This window comes from Nyctereutes procyonoides, unplaced genomic scaffold (assembly GCF_905146905.1).
Source record: "Nyctereutes procyonoides isolate TBG_1078 unplaced genomic scaffold, NYPRO_anot_genome, whole genome shotgun sequence".
Classification (NCBI taxonomy): domain Eukaryota; kingdom Metazoa; phylum Chordata; class Mammalia; order Carnivora; family Canidae; genus Nyctereutes; species Nyctereutes procyonoides.
Window position 1 is genome coordinate 18,627,986 of NW_026575147.1, and position 19,389 is coordinate 18,647,374.

The window sequence follows — 19,389 nt, forward strand, 5'->3', positions numbered from 1 at the left end:
TGCCATTCCCCCTCTGGCCTGCAAAGGACCAAAGAAAAAAAAAACCACGTGCAAGGATGTTCTAGCAAACTCCAGCAAACTCATTTTCAGAATTGAAGGAAAGAGACAGTTTCCCAGACAAAAGTTAAAGAAGTCACAACCCCTAAACCAAACTTACAAGAAATGTTGAAGGGCCTTCTCCAAGTGGAAAAGGGGATAACTAGAAGAAAATTATGAAAGGAAAAAATTTCACCAATAAAAGAAAACACGTAAAGATAGTAGATCAATCACTTATAAATCTAGTGTGAAGGTTGAAACACAAAGGTAGTAAAACCAATTATATCAAATAAATAAGAGATTTACAGAATAAAAAGATGCAAAATAAGACACATTACATGTGGAGAGGAAGGAATAAAAATATAGTGCTTTTAGAATATATTTGAATTTGGGATGCCTTGGTGTTTCAGTTGGTTAAGCATCTGACTTTTGATTTCAGCTCAGGTCATTTTCTCAGGATTGTGAGATCAAGCCCTGCATCGGGTTCCATGCAGGGCATGGAGCCTGCTTAGGATTCTCTCTCTCCCTCTGTCCCTCCTCTCCCATACTCACTTGTGCTCTCTCTTAAAAAAAAAAAAAAAATATATATATATATATATATACACACACACACACACATACATACATATGTTTGAATTTAAGTGACCATCAACTTAATATACACTGTTATATATTTAGGATGTCATATAGGAATGTTATATAGTAACCATAAATCAAAAACCTATAATAATACAAAAAATTAGAAAGGAATCCAAGTGTAACATTAAAAGAAAGTCATCAGTCATAAGGGAAGAGAGCAAAAGAAGAAAGAACGTCATCAGTCATGAGGGAAGAGAGCAAAAGAAGAAAGGAATAGAACTACAAAAATACCCAGGAAATGATAGACACAGAGAGAGAGAGAGAGGCAGAGACACAGGCAGAGGGAGAAGCAGGCTCCATCCAGGAGCCTGATGTGGGACTCGATCCCGGGTCTCCAGCATCACACCCTGGGCCAAAGGCAGGCACCAAACCACTGAGCCACTCAGGGATCCCCCTTATCAATTACTTTAAATGTAAATGGTCTAAATGCTCCAATCAAAAGACAGGGTAACTGAACGGATATAAAAGCAAGATCCATTTATATGCTGCTTATAAGAGACACTTCAGGCCTAAAGACCCAGGCTGAAAGTGACAGGCTAGAAAACATTTACCATGCAAATGGAAGCCAAAAATAAAAACAAAGTAGCAGTGCTTACATTAGATAAAATAGATTTTAAAACAAAGACACTGGGGCACCTGGGTGGCTAACTGGTTGGACTAGAAATCACAAGAAAAAGTCTAAAAAGAACACCAGTAACATGCTACTAAACAATGAACGTGTCAACCAAGAAATCAAGGAGGAAATAAAAAAATAAATGAAGACAAATGAAAACACAATTCAGTCTTTGGGATGGAGTAAAAGCAGTTCTAAGAATCTCATAGAGCTACTGCCCTACCTCAAGAATCAGGAAAAACCTCAATTTAAGCTTATGCCTAAAAGAACTAGAAAAAGAACAAAGCCCAAAGTTAGTAGGAGAAAGGAAATAAAGATCTGAGTGGAAATAGAAACTAAAAAAAAAAAAAAAAAATAGGAAAGATCAGTGAGGGATGCCTGGTTGGCTCAGTAGTTGGGGATCTGCCTTTGGCATAGGTCGTAATCCTAGGGTCCTGGGATTGAGTCCCCTATCAGGCTCCCCACAGGAAGCCTGCATCTCCCTCTACCTATGTCTCTGCTTCTCTCTGTGTCTCTCATGAGTAAATAAATAAAATCTTTTTTAAAAATCAATGAAATCAGGAGCTAGCTAAAACTGTATACCTTTAGGCAGATTCTGCAAAGGAAAAAAAAGAGGAGTCAATGAAAAATGAAAGAAGTTACAACCAACACCATAGAAATACAAGGAATTATAAGAAACTGTTATGAAAAATTAGAAGCCAATAAACTGGACAACATTCCTTCTTGCCACTTTTATCCAACATAACACTGTGAGACTTAGCTGCAAGGATCAGATAAGAAATAAAAGGTATCCAAATTGATAAGGAAAAAGTAAAATTGTTATTATTTGCAGATGACATATTATACAAAGAAAACCCTACAGACTCTACCAAAAACTATTAGAATAAATGATTTCAATAAAGTTGCAAGATAAAAAATTAACACACAAGTCAGTTGTGCTATACTACTAATAAAGTAGTAGGAGAAAAAGAAATTTAGGAAGTAATTTTGTTTACAATTGCACCAAAAAGAATAAAATACCTAGGAATAAACTTAACCAAGAAAGTGTAAGACCTGTACTCGGAAGACCTAAACATTGATGAAAGAAACTGAAGATGACACAAACAAATGGAAAGACATTGCATGCTCATGTTTGAAAAAACAAATATTGTTAAATATGTTCATACTACCCAAAGCAATCTATAGATTCAATGCAATTCCTATCAAAATACCAACAGCATTTTTCACAGAACTAGAACAAATAATATTAAAATTTGTGTGGAACCACAAAAGAATGCCAAATATCCAAAGCAATCTTGAGAAAGGAGAACAAAATTTGTTATACCACAATCCCAGATCTCAAGATATACTACAAAGCTACAGTAATCAAAACAGTATAGTACTGGCACCAAAAAAATAGATCAATAGAACAGAATAGAGAACCCACAAATGATCCCGCACTTATATGATCATTTAATCAACAAAGGAGGCAAGAATATACTGTGGAGAAAAGATAGTCTCTTCAATAAATGGTGCTATGAAAATTGAACAGCTATATAATGACCACTTTCTCACACCATACACAAAAATGATGAAATATAGAATGAATACATCACGGGATAAAAGGTAAGACATAGGGAATATGGTCAATGATACTGTAATAATGTGGAGTGGTGACAGATGATTAGCTACACTTGTGGTTGAGCATAGCATAACATATACAGTTGTCAAATCACTATGTGGTACACCTAAAACTAACATGTCAACTATATTTCAATAAAAATAAATAAGTTAGACAACCTAGAAGAAATATATAAATTCCTGGAAACAGATTCTTCTAAGGCTGAGTCAGGAAAAAATAGAAAATCTGAGCAGACTAGTAACCAAATTGAATCAGAAATCAAAAACCCTCAACAAACAAAAGTCTAGAACTAGATGGCTTCACAAGTGATTCTACCAAACATCTAAAGAAGAGTTAATACCTATCCTTCTCAAGGTATTCCAAAAAAAACAGAAGAGGAAGGAAAGCTTCCAAAGTCATTCTACAAAGCCAGCATTCTACAAGACCAGTTTTTGATACCAAAACCAGACAAACACACCACACACAAAAAAAAATTACACATCATTATGCCTGATGAACATAGATGCAAAGTCCTCAAAATAATAACCAACCAAATTCTACAACACAGTAAAAGGATCATTAACCATAATCAAGTGAGATTTATTCCAGGGTTGCAAGAATGGTTCAGTATCCACAAATCAATGTAATACACCACATTAACAAAATGAGGGTTAAAAATCTAATGACCACCTCAATAGATGCAGAAAAAAACATTTGCCAAAATTCAGCATGATAAAAACTCAACAAAGTAAATTTAGAGGGAACATACCTCAACATAAATAAGTCTCTATATGACAAACCCTCAGTTAACATCATACTCAATGGTGAAAAGCTGAAAGCTTTTCCTCTAAGATCAGGAGAAGACAAAAATATCCACTCTTACCACCTTTATTTGATGTGGTACTGGATGTCCTAGCTACAAAAATCAGAAAAGGAAGGGTGCCTGGTTGGCTCAGTTGGTTAAACTGATCTTGGTTTATTTCTTGGTTTCCATTCAGGTCATGATCTCGGGGACATGGGATCAAGCCCTACTTCAGACTCCAGATTCAACAGGAAGTTTGTTTGGGATTCTCTCTCCCCCTCTGCCCCTCCTCACCTCTTTTTTTCTCTCTCTCAAATAAATAAATCCTTTTTAAAAAAAATCAGAAAAGGAAAAGAAGGGTCATCAAATTAATAAGGAAAAAAGTACAACTGTCACTATTTGCAGATGACATGATACTACATGTAGAAAAACCCTGAAGACTCACCAAAAACTATTAGAGTAAGTGAATTCAATAAAGTTGTAGGATACAAAATTAGTGTACAGAACTCTGTTGTGTTGGTGTACACTAATAACAAAGTGGCAAAGAAACTTAGAAAACAATTCCATTTTGGGGCACCTGGCTGGCTCAGTCAGAAGAGCATTTGACTATTGATCTCAGGGTTGTGAGTTCAAGCCCTACACAGGGTGTAAAGATTACTTAAATAGGGTGGTGGAAGGGGAGGAGGGCGGGGGGTGGGGGGTGAATGGATGACTGGCACTGAGGGGTGCACTTGACAGGATGAGCACTGGGTGTTATTCTGTATGTTGGCAAATTGAACACCAATAAAAAATAAATTTATTATTAAATAAATAAATAAATAAATAAAATCTTTAAAAAGATTACTTAAATAAATAAAACTTTTTAAAAAGAGAAAGAAAAAAGAAAGAAAGAAGAAAGAAAATAAATCCCATATATATTTGCATCAAAAAGAATAAAATATCTAGGAATAAACTTAACCAAGGAGGCTAAGAAGGAGGTTTGAAAGACCTGTACCCTGAGTTAAAATGTCCATACTACTCAAAACAATCTACAGGTTCCATGCCTTTCCTATCAAAATTCCAATAGTGGTTTTCACAAAACTAGAACAGAAGGTCCTAAAATTTGTATGGAACCACAAAGATCCTGAATAGGTAAAACAATCCTAAGAAGAACAAAGCTGGGGTCTTACAATCCCAGATCTCAAGGTATACCACAAAGTTACAGGATTCAAAACAGTATGATACTGGCACAAAAGTAGACATATAGATCAATGGAACAGAATAGAGAGCCCAGAAATAAACCCATGCTTATATGGTCAGTCTACAACCTTTGTTGTAGATTGTAGGCAAGAACATACAACAGTGTCTTCAATAAATGGTGGTAGGAAAACTGGACAGCCACATGCAAAAGAATCAAACTGGACCACTTTACACCACATACAAAAATAAAATCAAAATGGATTAAAGACCTAAATGTGAGATCTGAAGCCATAAAACTCCTAGAAGAAAACACAGTAATTACCCTGACATCGGCCGTAACGATATTTTTCTACATCAGTCTCCTTAGGCAAGGGAAGTAAAAGCAAAAAAGAAACTATTCTGGCTATCTCAAATAAAAAGGTTTTGCACTGCAGAGGAAATCAACAAAATGAAAGGGCCACCTACTAAATGGAGAAGATATTTGCAGATGATATATCTGATGAGGGGTTAATATCCAAAATATATAAAGGACTCGTACAACAACAAATAATCCAATTAAGAAGTGGGCAGAAGGGATCCCTGGGTGGCGCCGCGGTTTAGCGCCTGCCTTTGGCCCAGGGCGCGGTCCTGGAGACCCCGGATCGAGTCCCACATCGGGCTCCCGGTGCATGGAGCCTGCTTCTCCCTCTGCCTGTGTCTCTGCCTCTCTCTCTCTCTCTGTGTGTGTGACTATCATAAATAAATAAAAATTAAAAAAAAAAGAAGTGGGCAGAAGACCTGAATAGGCATTTTCCCAAAGAAGACATGTACATGGCCAAGAGACACATGAAAAGATGCTCAACTTTATTAATCGGGAAAATGCAAATCAAAGCCACAATGAGATATCACCTCACACTTGTTAGAATGGCTACTACCAAAAAGATAAGAAATAAAAAGTATTGGCAAGGATGTGGAGAAATGGGAATGAACCCCAGTGTGCTGTGGGTGGGAATGTAAATTGGTGCATCCACTATGGAAAATAGTATGGAGATTCCCCAAAAATTTCAAAACAGAACTACCATAAAATCCATTGATTCCACTTCTGGGTATTTTCCCAAAAAAAAACAAAACACCAATTTGAAAAGATTTGTGTCCCCCTATGTTCCCAGCAGCATTATTTGCAATAGCCAAGATACGGAAGCCACCTAAGTGCCCATGATGGATGAATGGGTAAAGAAGATGTGTGCATGTGTATGTCACAACGGAATATTACTCAACCATAAAAAAGAAGGAACTCTTGCCATTCACAACAGCATGGATGGGCTTAGACAGTATTCTGCTAAATAAAATTAGACTGAAAAAGACACATGCCTTATGATTTCACTTATACATAGAATCCAAGAAACAAAACAAATAGACTCACATCCAGAGAATAAAACTGGTGGTTGCCAAAGGAGAGGCAGATGGGGGATATGGGCAAAATAGGCAAAGGGGATTAAGTACAAACTTCCAGTTATACAACAAATAAATCACAGGAATTAAAAGTACAGCTTAGGGAATATAGTCAACAATATTTAATAACTATGGTGACAGTGGTAACCACACTTACTAATGATGAGCATTTGTAATATATATAATTGTTAAAACACTATGTTGTACATCTGAAAATAATAGAACATTGTATGTCAACTATACTTCAACTTTTTAAAAAATTATTAAGATCATCAGAAGAAAAAATGAGTAGCATTGCAATAGTTAAATAAATACCTTATCATATGTCTTCTGGGTTGAAGGCATTAATTAGATTTCATAGGTTCCCTTTCTTCATTCCCAACTTGAGAGCTATAGGGATAGACTTCGCACTGTCAGTCCCTATAGGCTAGGGACGTTATGCCAAATGCTCAAAAGTAAACAATTATCACTCTCAGAGCTGATAGTGACTGTCAAGTACAGTCATGTTGATTCACTCTACTTGATTTGAAAGTATCTAAAGACAATTAGGTGTTTAAGAAAAACAAAAGATGTGAGCTTAGGATGTACTACTCACTATCTTAAAGGGTACGGGACCATGACATTTCTTTAAAACCAAGTGAGACCCTCAGTGTAGGTCTTCAATGAAAACTTTTTACTAAGCCATCGATGAGTGGGAGAAACTATGGGTCTCCTAAGTGTGACTGTGGTCAGTGGGCTACTGGAACCAGATTACCATACCTCTTTGATGAAGGAGCCTGGCTGACCCTGAATCGCATTTAAGTGGAAGCCATAGCCATTTTCGCCTTTAACCAGCCTGCAGAGCTTAGGCTTATGATTTCCTACTTCCTCTGAAGTATCTGAACTTGAAACCTCTGGAGGAGCAAGAGTAGGAGCTGGAGCCTCCTTGACAGAACCATTAGGCAGTTCTTGACTTTGATAGTAGAGAAATGGAGAAAAATGAGCCTTTTGAAAATAAAAGGGGGAAAAAACATTAATTGTAAGTATGAGTAGTTATACTTTATTAAATGTAGTAGCTTAATTTACAAGGTATCATACATGTTCCACAACTCTGGCAAATACATTTGATTGGGGGCAGTAAAATTTCTCTACTACCCCAACCAGGAAACGTATGAAGAAAGATTGAGCTTGGCTATGGAGTAATATGTATAAATATGTAAATAAATGCACATACACATAAAATAAAAGCAGTATAGAATGTTGCATAAAGATTCAAAAATAAGTTTAAAAAATTGCTAGTATCTTTTGACTTTGTGTTAGTAAGCAAGTCACTGACCAACTGTAGGCAGTCTCCCTGTGGGAGATTACACACATCAAGGGACTTGCTCTGTAGCTCATGCATAATAGGTTCCTGTAGCCCTTCCTCTTCAGTAAGATGGTCTTCAGAGCTCCTTAAACACATCAGAGAAAGTGAAACAAAACACTATTTTTATCACCATCTTAAGTACACACAGTAATTTGTTGTACTCATTTTACTATTGTAATCTTTAGCTGACACTTTTGTTATGCCAAACTCTTCACCAACTTTTTTTTTTTTTAAGATTTTATTTATCCATTCATGAGAGACACAGAGAGAGAAAGAGAGAGGCAGAGACACAGGCAGAGGGAGAAGCAGGCTCCACGCAGGGAGCCCGACGCGGGACTCGATCCCAGATCTCCAGGATCAGGCCCTCGGCTGAAGGCAGCACTAAACCGCTGAGCCACCTGGGCTGCCCTGTTCACCAACTTTAAATACTTCTACTCCATCTCTACTCTCAGACCATCCATGTGAAGAAGGGAATGATGGTCTTGAATACAAAAGAGACATAGAACAGGAAACATGACTGATTTTTTTAAAAGAATTAAGAGCTTAGTACACTGTGGGTTTTAATTGAGAGAATTAAAAGGGTAAATTTGGGTATGGTAAGAGCCGAGATCAGCAATTAAATTGCTGCCCACGAGTATACAGGACATTTGTTAGGCAATGAGTAGAAAATCAAGCAATTGAAAGTGAGTACAATGTGTTCTCTGCCCCAAGTCACACTGTTCAGCAGCCTGGTTAAAATTAGGTTAGGGTCCTCTGGTTATCATCTCTCTAACCACAAGACCACATCTTCCTTCCTAAGCAAGAATAGCACAGCTAAGAACTTCCTAGGTACCCAGTTCAACTAAGTTTCAGACATTTCAGTGATATATTTGCAAGTGTCCCACATTTCTTTCTGTCTTTAAAATGTGGAAAGTTATCAGTGACTCTTTACATATAGAAATACTGTTGAATCACTATCCAACACGCAAATCAACTGTAAGTGATAGTAGCAGCTAATCTTGAAGACAAGTACAGTAATGTTAAACACTTAATGAGTTTTTATTCACTTTCAAATATTTGAGTTAGGTATTTGTTTTATTCACTGATAGATCTCAAAGATACGCCCACCCCCACACACTCCTGTATGGAACCTAATTTAATTTTTTTCCAAGATTTTATTTATTTATTCATGAGAGACACAGAGAGAGAGAGAGAGAGGCAGAGATACAAGGCAGAGGGAGAAGCAGGCTCCATGCAAGGAGCCTGACGTGGGACTCGATCCCGGGTTTCCAGGATCATGCCCTGGGCTGAAGGAGGCACTAAACCACTGAGCCACCAGGGCTGCCCTGGAACCTACTTTAGAGGGGATTTGGAGAGGAGGAGGAAGAAGATGGGGACAGGCATCTTTTTAGATCAAAGTTCTCTTTTATATTAACCAGAACATTATTTACATCATTGTCATAAAATTAGGAGGGACTGGAAAATAATTGGTGCCTGAATCCCCTTTACAACAGCCAGATCAGGAACCTCCTGACTTCTGCCTGAACTATCCACCACCTGGGAAGTCACCACTCAGCAAAAATGGCTTCCCCTGTTCCTGGCAGCTTCAGTGGTCCTAAGCCAAAAGCAAGCTCCCTATGTAATAGACTTCTGAATTCTTTTATATGTATATATTTTATATATATATAAAATATATACATATACATTTATATACATATAAATATATATATTTATACACACACTATTTACCACATTTTTTAACATTTATTTATTTATTTATGATAGACATAGAGAGAGAGAGAGAGGCAGAGACACAGGAGGAGGAAGAAGCTGGCTCCATGCTGGGAGCCTGATGTGGGACTTGATCCCAGGACTCCAGGATCACGCCCTGGCAAACCGCTGAGCCACCCAGGGATCCCCTATTTACCACATTTTAAATCCATTCATCTGTCAGTGGATACTTGGGTTGATTCCATCTTTGGGCTAATGTGACTTAATCTGTGGTCTAGCATATGGTCTATTCTGGATAATGTCCCATGTGCCCTTGAGAAGAATGTGTTCTGTTGTTGGGTAGATGTGCTCTGTATTTCTGTTGGGTCTAGTTAGTTTCTTTTGTTCAAGTCCTTGAGTTCCTTATCTTCTGAGTGGTGGCTCTATTCACCATAGAGAATGGGATATTGAAATCCTCCAACTATTATGATAGAATTGTGTATTTTTACTTTCAAGTTTGTCAATTTTTGCTTTATGTTTTTTCCAGCGTCATTAAAGTATAATTGACAAATTGTATATATTCAAAGTGTACAGTGTTTATTTGATAACATTGTGATGTGACCACCACAGTCAAGGTAATTAACATATCTATCACCTTACATAGTTACCATTTAGCCTTTCAAGTTACTTGAGGATATTCTCCTTTCTTCCCCAAAGCCTATGCTTATTCGAGTTAAATATTCACATGGTGATTTCCAAAATCTCTGCCCTGATTACCTTTTTTTTTTAAGATTTTATTTATTCATTAGAGACACAGAGAGAGAGAGAGAGAGGCAGAGACACAGGCAGAGGGAGAAGCAGGCTCCAAGCAGGAAGCCCGACATGGGACTGGATCCCAGGTCTCCAGGATCACACCCTGAGCTGCCGGCAGGGCTAAACCCCTGCACCACCGGGGCTGCCCCCCTCCCCCTGGGACTTGCCACACACACACCCCCCCCCGGGGGCTGCCCCCTGATTACCTTTCCTGACACTGGTCTTCTTATCGTCATGTTCTCAGAACTGGACACAGTGTTGACTTAACAAACATAACATTTCTATGTGCCAGGTATTATTCTGAATGTTCTAGATATTACCGCATATAACCCTTCATAGTAGCTATCCCCCATCTTACCACTAAGGAAACAAGCACAGGGAGCGTAACTTGCCCAAGATTCCATTACTAGTCACTTCAAGTATGGTCTGAATAACTCAGTACAGTAATACTATCGTCTCCAAAAGCCGAGTGTCAGTTAAGGTAACTTTAAATTGCCTTTTGGGGATGGGGGTAGCTATTTAGAGTATCATCAGGTTTCTGGTCTTTTTTTTTTTTTATAGTCCTCAAATCAGGTCTCACCATTTGGTACTCGTACAATTTAGTTTTAAGTTAGTTTAGTACCTGAAGTTTATTCCTGTTTAAACTTAAACTTATTAATTTTTATTCTTCTATCCTGACTACATATTTTGAATATTATAATCTCTAGTAAATTAATTACCCATCAACACATTAAGCCATTTGTACGAGTTAAGTATGTTAAACGTTTTCCAGGTCTCCATCCAAATTTGGCAGTAAACTAGCTTATGATAAGAAGTATACCACTGGAGACATCTATTCAGATTGACATTGTTCCAATATGAATTATTCTTCAGGTATGGTTGTACAACTACCTAAAAAGCCATTAATTGTTCTATCATCCAGTTCACTCTTTAATCTTCTTTACACAAGTATCTTGAAATAGCTAATCAAAATGTGCTGAGAAGGTATATGGTATAATGAATTAAAAACTTGGGTTTAAATACTGGCTGAGGTAGGTGACTTTAAAAAAAAATTTAGAGAGACTAAGAAATTGGTAATCTATAAAAAGGAGCCAATGCCACCCCCTATCATATTCCTCCCTCTGTATCAGTTATGTACATTTAGATGCTTCCATTATTGTGTTATCACATGGAACAAGTCCATCTTTGTTCATCTTTGTGACTGTCACCTAGCAAGACAGATTAGGTATGTAGAAGGTCCCCAAATGTTTGTTAAACTAGACTGAATACCTCAGTTCTTGTGATAAAATTTAAAAATTATTAACAAACAAAATATGCACGTTAACACCTGTTGTGATTAAAAGTGGCAAGCAAATAAGGTTAGTTTGATCCTAAGGTTAGTTAGTCTTGGTGAATCCATGTTTCTCTTTCCTTGCTAAGGGCTTAGAAGCTATTTAATAATACTTTCTAGGCTTTTATGTGGGGTTAATGGAATTTATTGGTCTATAATTTAAAATCCAATTGTTTCCTATTTGGGAAAGTTAGTGCTACATCTGCCTATTTCCAGACTATTGTTCATAGATTTTTCTCAGATCAACAAGAGTAATTCTGTAGTTATATTTGCAAATTCTTTCAAAATCTTAAATTTAAGGACTTAAAACTCATGTACCAATCACTTGGCATTCTCTTATGACTACCAATTTGAACTTCAGTGCAGTCTTAATGAGGATTGTTATGCCCTTCCAGTTTGAAAATCAAAGTGGTAACCTAGCCAAAGTTTGAGACTTGAGTGAATTGACCCAACCTTAATGCATGAATATGCAGCCTTAAATTACTTACCAGTCTGTACATGTTGTCCGTCTCTTTGTCTACCACCAGCAGCGAAGTCTGATCTCCGCCCTTTCTAATCATTTCCACCACACTGTCATGATCCAGGGATTCCACAGACTCGCCATTGACAGCCACCAGCAGGTCATTGTTCTTCAAGCCAGCCTCCTCTGCTGGACTTCCGGAATCTATGTCCTTGATGACTTGACCTAGCCTCCCAAAAAATTAAATTATCAGAAAGACTTCTAGATTAAACTGAGGAAGTTCTGTGGGAGTCTACCACTCTAATAAAATGAATTTGGAAGGTGTGCTGAATCCTACTGCCCCTCCCACTGACATCCAAGGATGACAATAAACACCCTATCCAGCCTCATCCCCTGCCCACAACTTACTCCAAGAACAAACCCAGCCACTACCAATGAAAGGATCTTACAGAAAAGAATCATGTTGTTACTAAAAGTGTGTGAGATTCAGTCTCGACAAAATAACATCTTAAGCATTAATAATCAGCAAATTCCCAGGAAGTCAGTGAATATCTGTGTGCCCATACATCTTACATAGAAGCTAAGCTATTAAAATGAGGAAGAAGAAAAAAGAACGAAACCAAAGAACTCAGAGCCTAGGAAACACATGCTAGCATTTTAGTAACGATTGGGTGTATTCAACTGTGAATGTGCTTGTATGTGTGTGCCTCAAGGATGTGTCTTTACCCTTCCTCTCCTGACTTGAACTGTCTTCATGAGATGCCTTCAGGTCTCTCACATTTTTTTTGTCCCTCCCACTATTTTGAGAAGTTCCAGTTTCACTTTTCCAGCTAACTGTTGGGCATCTCCAGCTAGGTAGCCCATAGATCCCTCAAATGTAACATATTCAAACCAAAAGTCATCTTTGCCCATCTCCCCCATCCCAAAGCTCTTCCCCTTGCTCACTTGTTCATGGGAGCATTATCACCTCAGTTACCAACAGTTAGCATCAATTATTCCTCAGTATCCACTCCCCATATTCTAATCAACTGCTAGGTCATTTGATGCTACCTTAATATTTGACACATTTCTTCTCTGGTCCCACTTCCTCTACCCTAAATGCATATGGTATTAGTTCTGGCCTTAAACTCTACTGGACTATAGCACCTTACCAACTGCTCTCCCTGTCCCTAATCCTTGCCTTCAGATTCATCTTTATGCAACATCTAACCAAATTATTCCCTGGTCCAGCAGCACAAGCGTGGGCTTTAGAACTGAACAGACCTGAATTTGATCCCAGTTAAACCACAACTATTTGTCCTTATAGTTACTGTATCTTCTCCCAGCCCTCAATTTCAGAAATTCTTCTTGCAGAATTATTAGGAGTACTTGAGATGTGTAAAGCCTCCAAGATATGGTAGGCTTAATTTTTTCTTCCTACGCTGTTGAAAAAACTTTTAACTCCACATAAACTACAGAGCCAAGTCCAAACTCTTCAACCTGGCCTTAAAGGCCCTCATCATCTCTTTCCAACCTTCCTTTCCAATGTGATTTTTTGTGTCATGCATTAGATGCCAATCAAACTACGCCCATGCTTCCCTGCTTTGTTCACACAATCCTCATGGAATGGGCTTCGTTGTCCCCATACCATCTACTTGTCCAAATTGTATTCACACTACAAAGTCTGAGCTCAGGTGCTGTCTCTAGTATGAGGCCTTCCGGTTCTTATTTAGTGAGAAAAATGTGCTCCAACTTTGAATTCCAATTGTACTCTACCCCATATGACAGTGCTCCTCACCACTCACCTTCTGTTATATGTGTTGTATCTCCTCTACTAAATAGTGGGCTCCTTGACTGAAGAATCCCTGTTTGATTCTCTTGGTATTATATAAGGCTCTGAAGATGTTTTTATATAATATGAATCAAAATTAATATTTGACAAATTAATGTAAGTATACCTAATGAAAAGAAAATATCAACGTCTAGAATGACAGTTTGCAAATGGCCTGAACCTGCATTCTTTTATGTGTTCAGCTTCCCAAGAAGGACCTTAGCTTGTTGAGTTACAAGGAATCAGAAAGATTCCCAATTCTATTTGATTCCCAGATCCCAACCGACACCCCTGTCTCAGATCTAGTGGTGTATTGGAGCTGGCTCACATAAGCTCATGAGAACCAATTCTATTCAAGACTTTTCAACTTCACATTCTGTGACAGCACATTGGTAGCTTGAAATCGGATGTATTGGGAGTACCCACACCACAAAAAAAAATCAACAAAAGCTAGAAATCAGGGTGCCTTTTTTCTCCAAGAGAGCAAATTTACAACATACTGCTGCCCAGATCCAAAAGTCTGCCTTATCATTCTGTTGAGGAAACCTTCAGATGCCTGTCATGCTCCCCCTAGAAAATGACCCAGCTATATTCTTTAATCTCTCACCGTCCCCTCATGCAGCTGGTAGGGACTCAGGGGCATAACAGAAGCCTGGAGTCAGACTGAGTGAAGAATTACATGGTGACACCACCAAGTTTTCTGCTCTACTAGTGCCTTACCTTTCTGTTCTGGACCTGCCCTCAGATAGAAACCATAGCCATTGCCTCCCTTCTTCATCTCTACGACCCGAGGCTGGCGGGGTAGCAGTTTCAGGCTGGCTGTTTCTCTCTTGAATTCTATCTTCTGCTCAGTATGGAGCCTGTCAGTCTCCTTGTCGACCAACAGGAACATGACATGGCTTCCAGAGTTCTTCACCTACAATAGCACACACAGGTAAGCCCCATGGCCAGCTGCAAGAACAATGCTGGAAAGTAGAAAAGTCTCTGCCTGGAAGCACAGTCTCTAGATTCAATAGAATATAGAATGTAAGTCCCAAGTTAAACTGTGATACTGTTTCCTACATCATCTCACTGATGTTGATCTATCTCCACATCCACAGTTGTGTTTCCCTTTGTTAAGTATGACCTCACCCACACAGGTGCTAACTGAACCCAAGTGAGAGCTAGAACTCCAAAAACCCAGACAGGTAATTAAGTGAGGTACTCAAGTCTAGAAAAGGAGTTTGGAAAAGCAAGTAAAGGTCTACTTTGAAAAATTATTCTACCAAAAGAAGACGAAGTTGGTCAGTTTTCAAGGTTCCATATTATCTCAGAGGAAAACCTCAGTGTTATCCTTGTATCATGGAACTGTGCTGGGACATAAGATTTGGGGTAACAGGTCTTCCAACACTCCCCATGTGTAGCTCTATATTCATAACCACAATTGGTCATCTGCCAGCTTGCCTTAAAACATTTTAGTAAAACACTGACTTTATTATAAATTCAGAGGGGTATCCCAATCAGGTACAAATAAGATCCAAGAGATAAAGTTAACGATTCTTTAGAATACTTTTCTCCGAAAACCTAAAACTAGTAAAGGCCTTATTCCAAAACCCTATCTTAACACTGCTGACACCACTAGTGAGTCTGTTCATTCTTAATACAAAGGGTTGGTTAACTTCTCATCGTTATATTCCTCCCATCATAAACTACCATTCCTGTTTTTGTGTCACTTCTAATAAGAGTAGAGTGAAAAGTAAGTATCCCTATGGGCTATACCTTTGCAACCACTTCCTCATGGCTGGCATCTTCTACATTCTCTCCATTCACTTCAATCAAGTGATCACCTGCTAGGACACCAGCTTTCATAGCCACACCTTGAGGTGTTATATCAGTCATGTACACTCCCTTTTTCCCTGAAAGGACATGGATAAGCATTACAACCCTATTACACAGAAAGTCCAACGATAAAGGGTTTTCTCCCAATAATGTAATATACAACTTCTAATTTTATGGCTAACTCAAATAGACTTTGGCTTCTGATCTAGAATTAAAATTATGGCTCCTAACACAAAGCTTGACACAGACATTATTCAGTTGGTTCTTATTGATCTGAATAGAATTCCTGAGCCCAACTAAATGCAAGGAAGGAATCTCAGAGGGCAGTGGCCTCTTGAATCAGAAAGCACCAAGCCATACCCATGCTGTATCATTGTGTCTTACTCCCGTTCTTCATATTTGTGGAATTAGAAGATATCTGTTCCATTCTGACCTCTTTAATTAGTACTATCACCAAGCATCACATACTAATGAAGTCACTAAATCTCACTTATGCAGGCCTAAGAGGACAGAGGCACAGAAGGGAGGGGATATACACACACATACAGTCAGGTCTGGATTACTGGATGGTATGATTTAGGTGCTTCTTATAGAAATGCTGTCAATTCTTTCAAGATACTAATATTACAACCTAGGCAAAAGGTAGCTTCATAATGATGAAATAAATCATTTGTAGGGAATAACAGTATAAACTGCTGCCTTAAAATTTCTCCTGTTTCCTTGTTATACATTTGTCGTGAAGAAAACATTTTCTTCAATAAGCTAATTTTAAATCATTCATTATGTACGTTAGCACAAGGGTCAAATGAATAGAATCTGAATTATTATTTTTTTCACCATTTTGCTGATAATGGACTTCTAAGAAATGCCAAGCTTCCCTTGACCACCTACATCATTATGTTTAATAACAGAAAAACTTGAGAAATACCTCTTATAGCTACTTTATATCTCTTGCTATAGGTTAAATAAGCATTGGAAACAACTTTATGTATACTCTTGTTCTGCTCTTTATTACTTACCCAAGACCAGTGCTTCTCTAGTATCAGAAAGAATGTGGGAGGAGCAACATTCAAGGTGGAACCAAAAGGCTAATATAGCTTCTATGGCTCCAACCTAAATCCCAGAGACACCATTACAGAACCACAGTCAACTGAGCAAAGGTCAGCCTACATCTCTGAAATCCTAGAAACCGAGCTTCTAGTACTTCCTGATGATTGGGGCTTTTCAAATCACTATGTACCTCTCAGAAGTCAGGGACGCATCTCAGAGCAGTTGAGGCTGGGCCACAGTGGAAGATACTATTTCAGTGTCACAGGAGGGTGGGGATTAGTATAGCATCCTTGGCAACTATAACAGGGTCTGGCATATCAACAGGTACTCAAGAATGTGTTGAATAAATGATCACCTGAGCACTCAGTAGTAGAAAGATATCCTTATTCAAAAGTAGCTATTATGAAGAATCTCCTTTTTCTTGCCTTTTATTCCCACTTCTCCCCTCCACTCTCACCCTCAAGAAGTGAGGAAATAATAACAAAGGATCGGCAGTCCTCTAACCCCCTGCCCTCCAAGGCTCAGCCTAACAAACACTGGGGGACAGAGTACCCAGTGGTCCTCCCCACCCTGTGCTGGCTCCAGTGTTTTGATTCCTCATTGCACAATTGTCAAAGCAAGGGAAGGTCCAGGGAGGGAGGGAAGAAGAGAAAGAGGGAGGGAAGGAAGGAGGGAGGGAGGAAAGGAGGGAGGAAGGGAGGGAGGGAGGAAGGGAGGGAGGAAGGGAGGGAGGAAGGGAGGGAGGAAGGGAGGGAGGAGCTGCAGTTGAATAATCACAGCATCTGAAGATTTCGTCAAAGAAGTCATTAACCAATTATATCTTTCTCCTGAAAATCCTACCCTCAAGCTCACCTTGGACAGTTTTCAGAGAGAAGCCATAGCTGTTCCCTTCCTTCACCAGGTAGCAGAGCCTGGGTTGGGTCCAAGTCTGTGCTCCTTCATTCACCACGGCGGACAGTTTCTCATCATTCAAACTCTGCTCCTTCTGATTTTGACCCAACTCTTTCAAGTCTACCTGTTTTTTCATTGCTTTCTCATAGGAATCCCCATCCAGGACTAGTAAAGTCACTGAATTCCCACTCTTTCTGACCAGATCCACAACCTAGAAGGAAGAAAAAGATAACTTTAACCAAGAACCCCATCAGCCACCATAGAGGATGTTCACCATCTGGCTCATTCTGGGGACCTAGAGATTCTGAATGCTGACCTCTGGAGTTCAAAGAGTCAGCAGGTAGTGCTCCACCCATCTGTACCCCATCCCTCCTAAGATCTAGGTGCTGATTGGAGGGGGCAGGGCTCTAGCACTGGTGGAACCTAGATTGGGGCCCAATCCCAGGTGGGCTAATGGAAACAGCGTGGTATATTGAAAAGAGCATCCACTAGGAGGCAGGCAGAACTGGGATAAGGTCAGACCTTCACGTGTGTTCACTGCATGAACACATTAGCATGTGTTCTCGGAGCCTCTGAGCTCTCTTCTGTGAAGTGGTGATATGTAGCTCATGGATTGTATTCAACAAAATAAGGAATATGAAATTGCCTAGCATGGTTCCTGGCATATAGCAAACATGATGCCTATTGGCTCTGACACTATTCAATCTAGGAATACTTTCATAGTTTCCAGTTAATTTGGAGGGGATTTGATTAGCACGCAGAAAGTATAGCCATAAAGGTGTCTGCCTTGCCAGTGGCAGCCGGGAAATCTCTGATGATCCCAAAAACTAATCAGCAGAGATGTGGAGGCTAGAGATTTTTCTTTTTTAAGATTTTGTTTATTTATTCATGAGAGACAGAGAGAGAAAGAGAGACAGAGAGAGAGAGAGGGAGGCAGAGACACAGACAGAGGGAGAAGCAGGCTCCATGCAGGGTGCCCGACATGGGACTCAATCCCAGGACTCCAGGATCAGGCCCTGGGCTGAAGGCAGCACCAAACCGCTGAGCCACCCGGGCTGCCCAGGTTAGAGAGATCTTAGAAGAAGAACCCCAGATGTCCCACTCACCTGCATATGCTCTTCCTTGTCCACAAAGACACCATTGATCCTAAGAACTCGGTCTCCATCCTGGAGGCCCGCCTTCTCTGCTGGGCTACCCTTCTCAACCACCCGGACCAGGTGGCCATCAGTGTCCTTCTCAATTCGTAAGAAGAAGCCATAGCTTTGCCCTTCTTGTTTAGACAGCTCACATTCTCGTGGATGGAAGGTGGAAGCCATTTCTGGAATGGGAAACAAATGAATAAACCCATGGGAAAGAAAAATCTACTAGGAGAGAGAAGCTTTGTCCTCCATCTCTCATTAATCACGCTAAACCTAGGCCATAGCAACACTGGGAGGATAGAAGGCTGCCTTCCAGGACTTGCTAATGATTTCCAAATCTATTTCCCCAAGGATGTCCTTTTTACATGAGTTTCAGATCCACGTATTTGGCTGGGTCTTGGACAGATTTTTCAGTCTCAGTAACTCCAAAACTAAATTCCTCTTTGTCCCCCTGATCTAAAGAAAGTAGGTCTTAACATCTGACCTAAAAATTTTAAGAAATTCCAAGCCCACTTTTATTCAAATATTTGGAGAGCCTCCCAAATAGTAGGCCTTGAGGATAAATCTGCAGACAAGACGGAACTATACTTTGCCTCTCACATCAGAGAGAATGTATTTTTACAACAACACATGGTGAATGATATGCTAGGGAAAAACAGAGTGATAAAGCAGAATATAATAAAGGGTGTTGGAAGTAGGGACTGGGATGAGCAGAATTAAGAATGGCTTCCTGGGGGAGGGGCA

General features: G+C 39.3%; 1 protein-coding gene across 2 annotated transcripts in view; it reads right to left on the minus strand.

The window, feature by feature from the left end:
* PDZK1 (PDZ domain containing 1) overlaps positions 1–19,389 on the minus strand; it is a 57,253-nt gene that overhangs the window by 3,960 nt on the left and 33,904 nt on the right. For both annotated transcript variants that reach the window (XM_055312316.1, XM_055312315.1), the window contains exons 2-7: positions 18,613–18,824; positions 17,468–17,717; positions 15,506–15,642; positions 14,468–14,663; positions 11,966–12,162; positions 7,060–7,284 (exon numbers count right to left, since the gene is read on the minus strand). In XM_055312316.1, coding sequence (XP_055168291.1) covers positions 7,060–7,284; positions 11,966–12,162; positions 14,468–14,663; positions 15,506–15,642; positions 17,468–17,717; positions 18,613–18,822 — 1,215 coding nt within the window. In that variant the 5' untranslated portion in view covers positions 18,823–18,824. The remainder of the gene's footprint in view (positions 1–7,059; positions 7,285–11,965; positions 12,163–14,467; positions 14,664–15,505; positions 15,643–17,467; positions 17,718–18,612; positions 18,825–19,389) is intronic.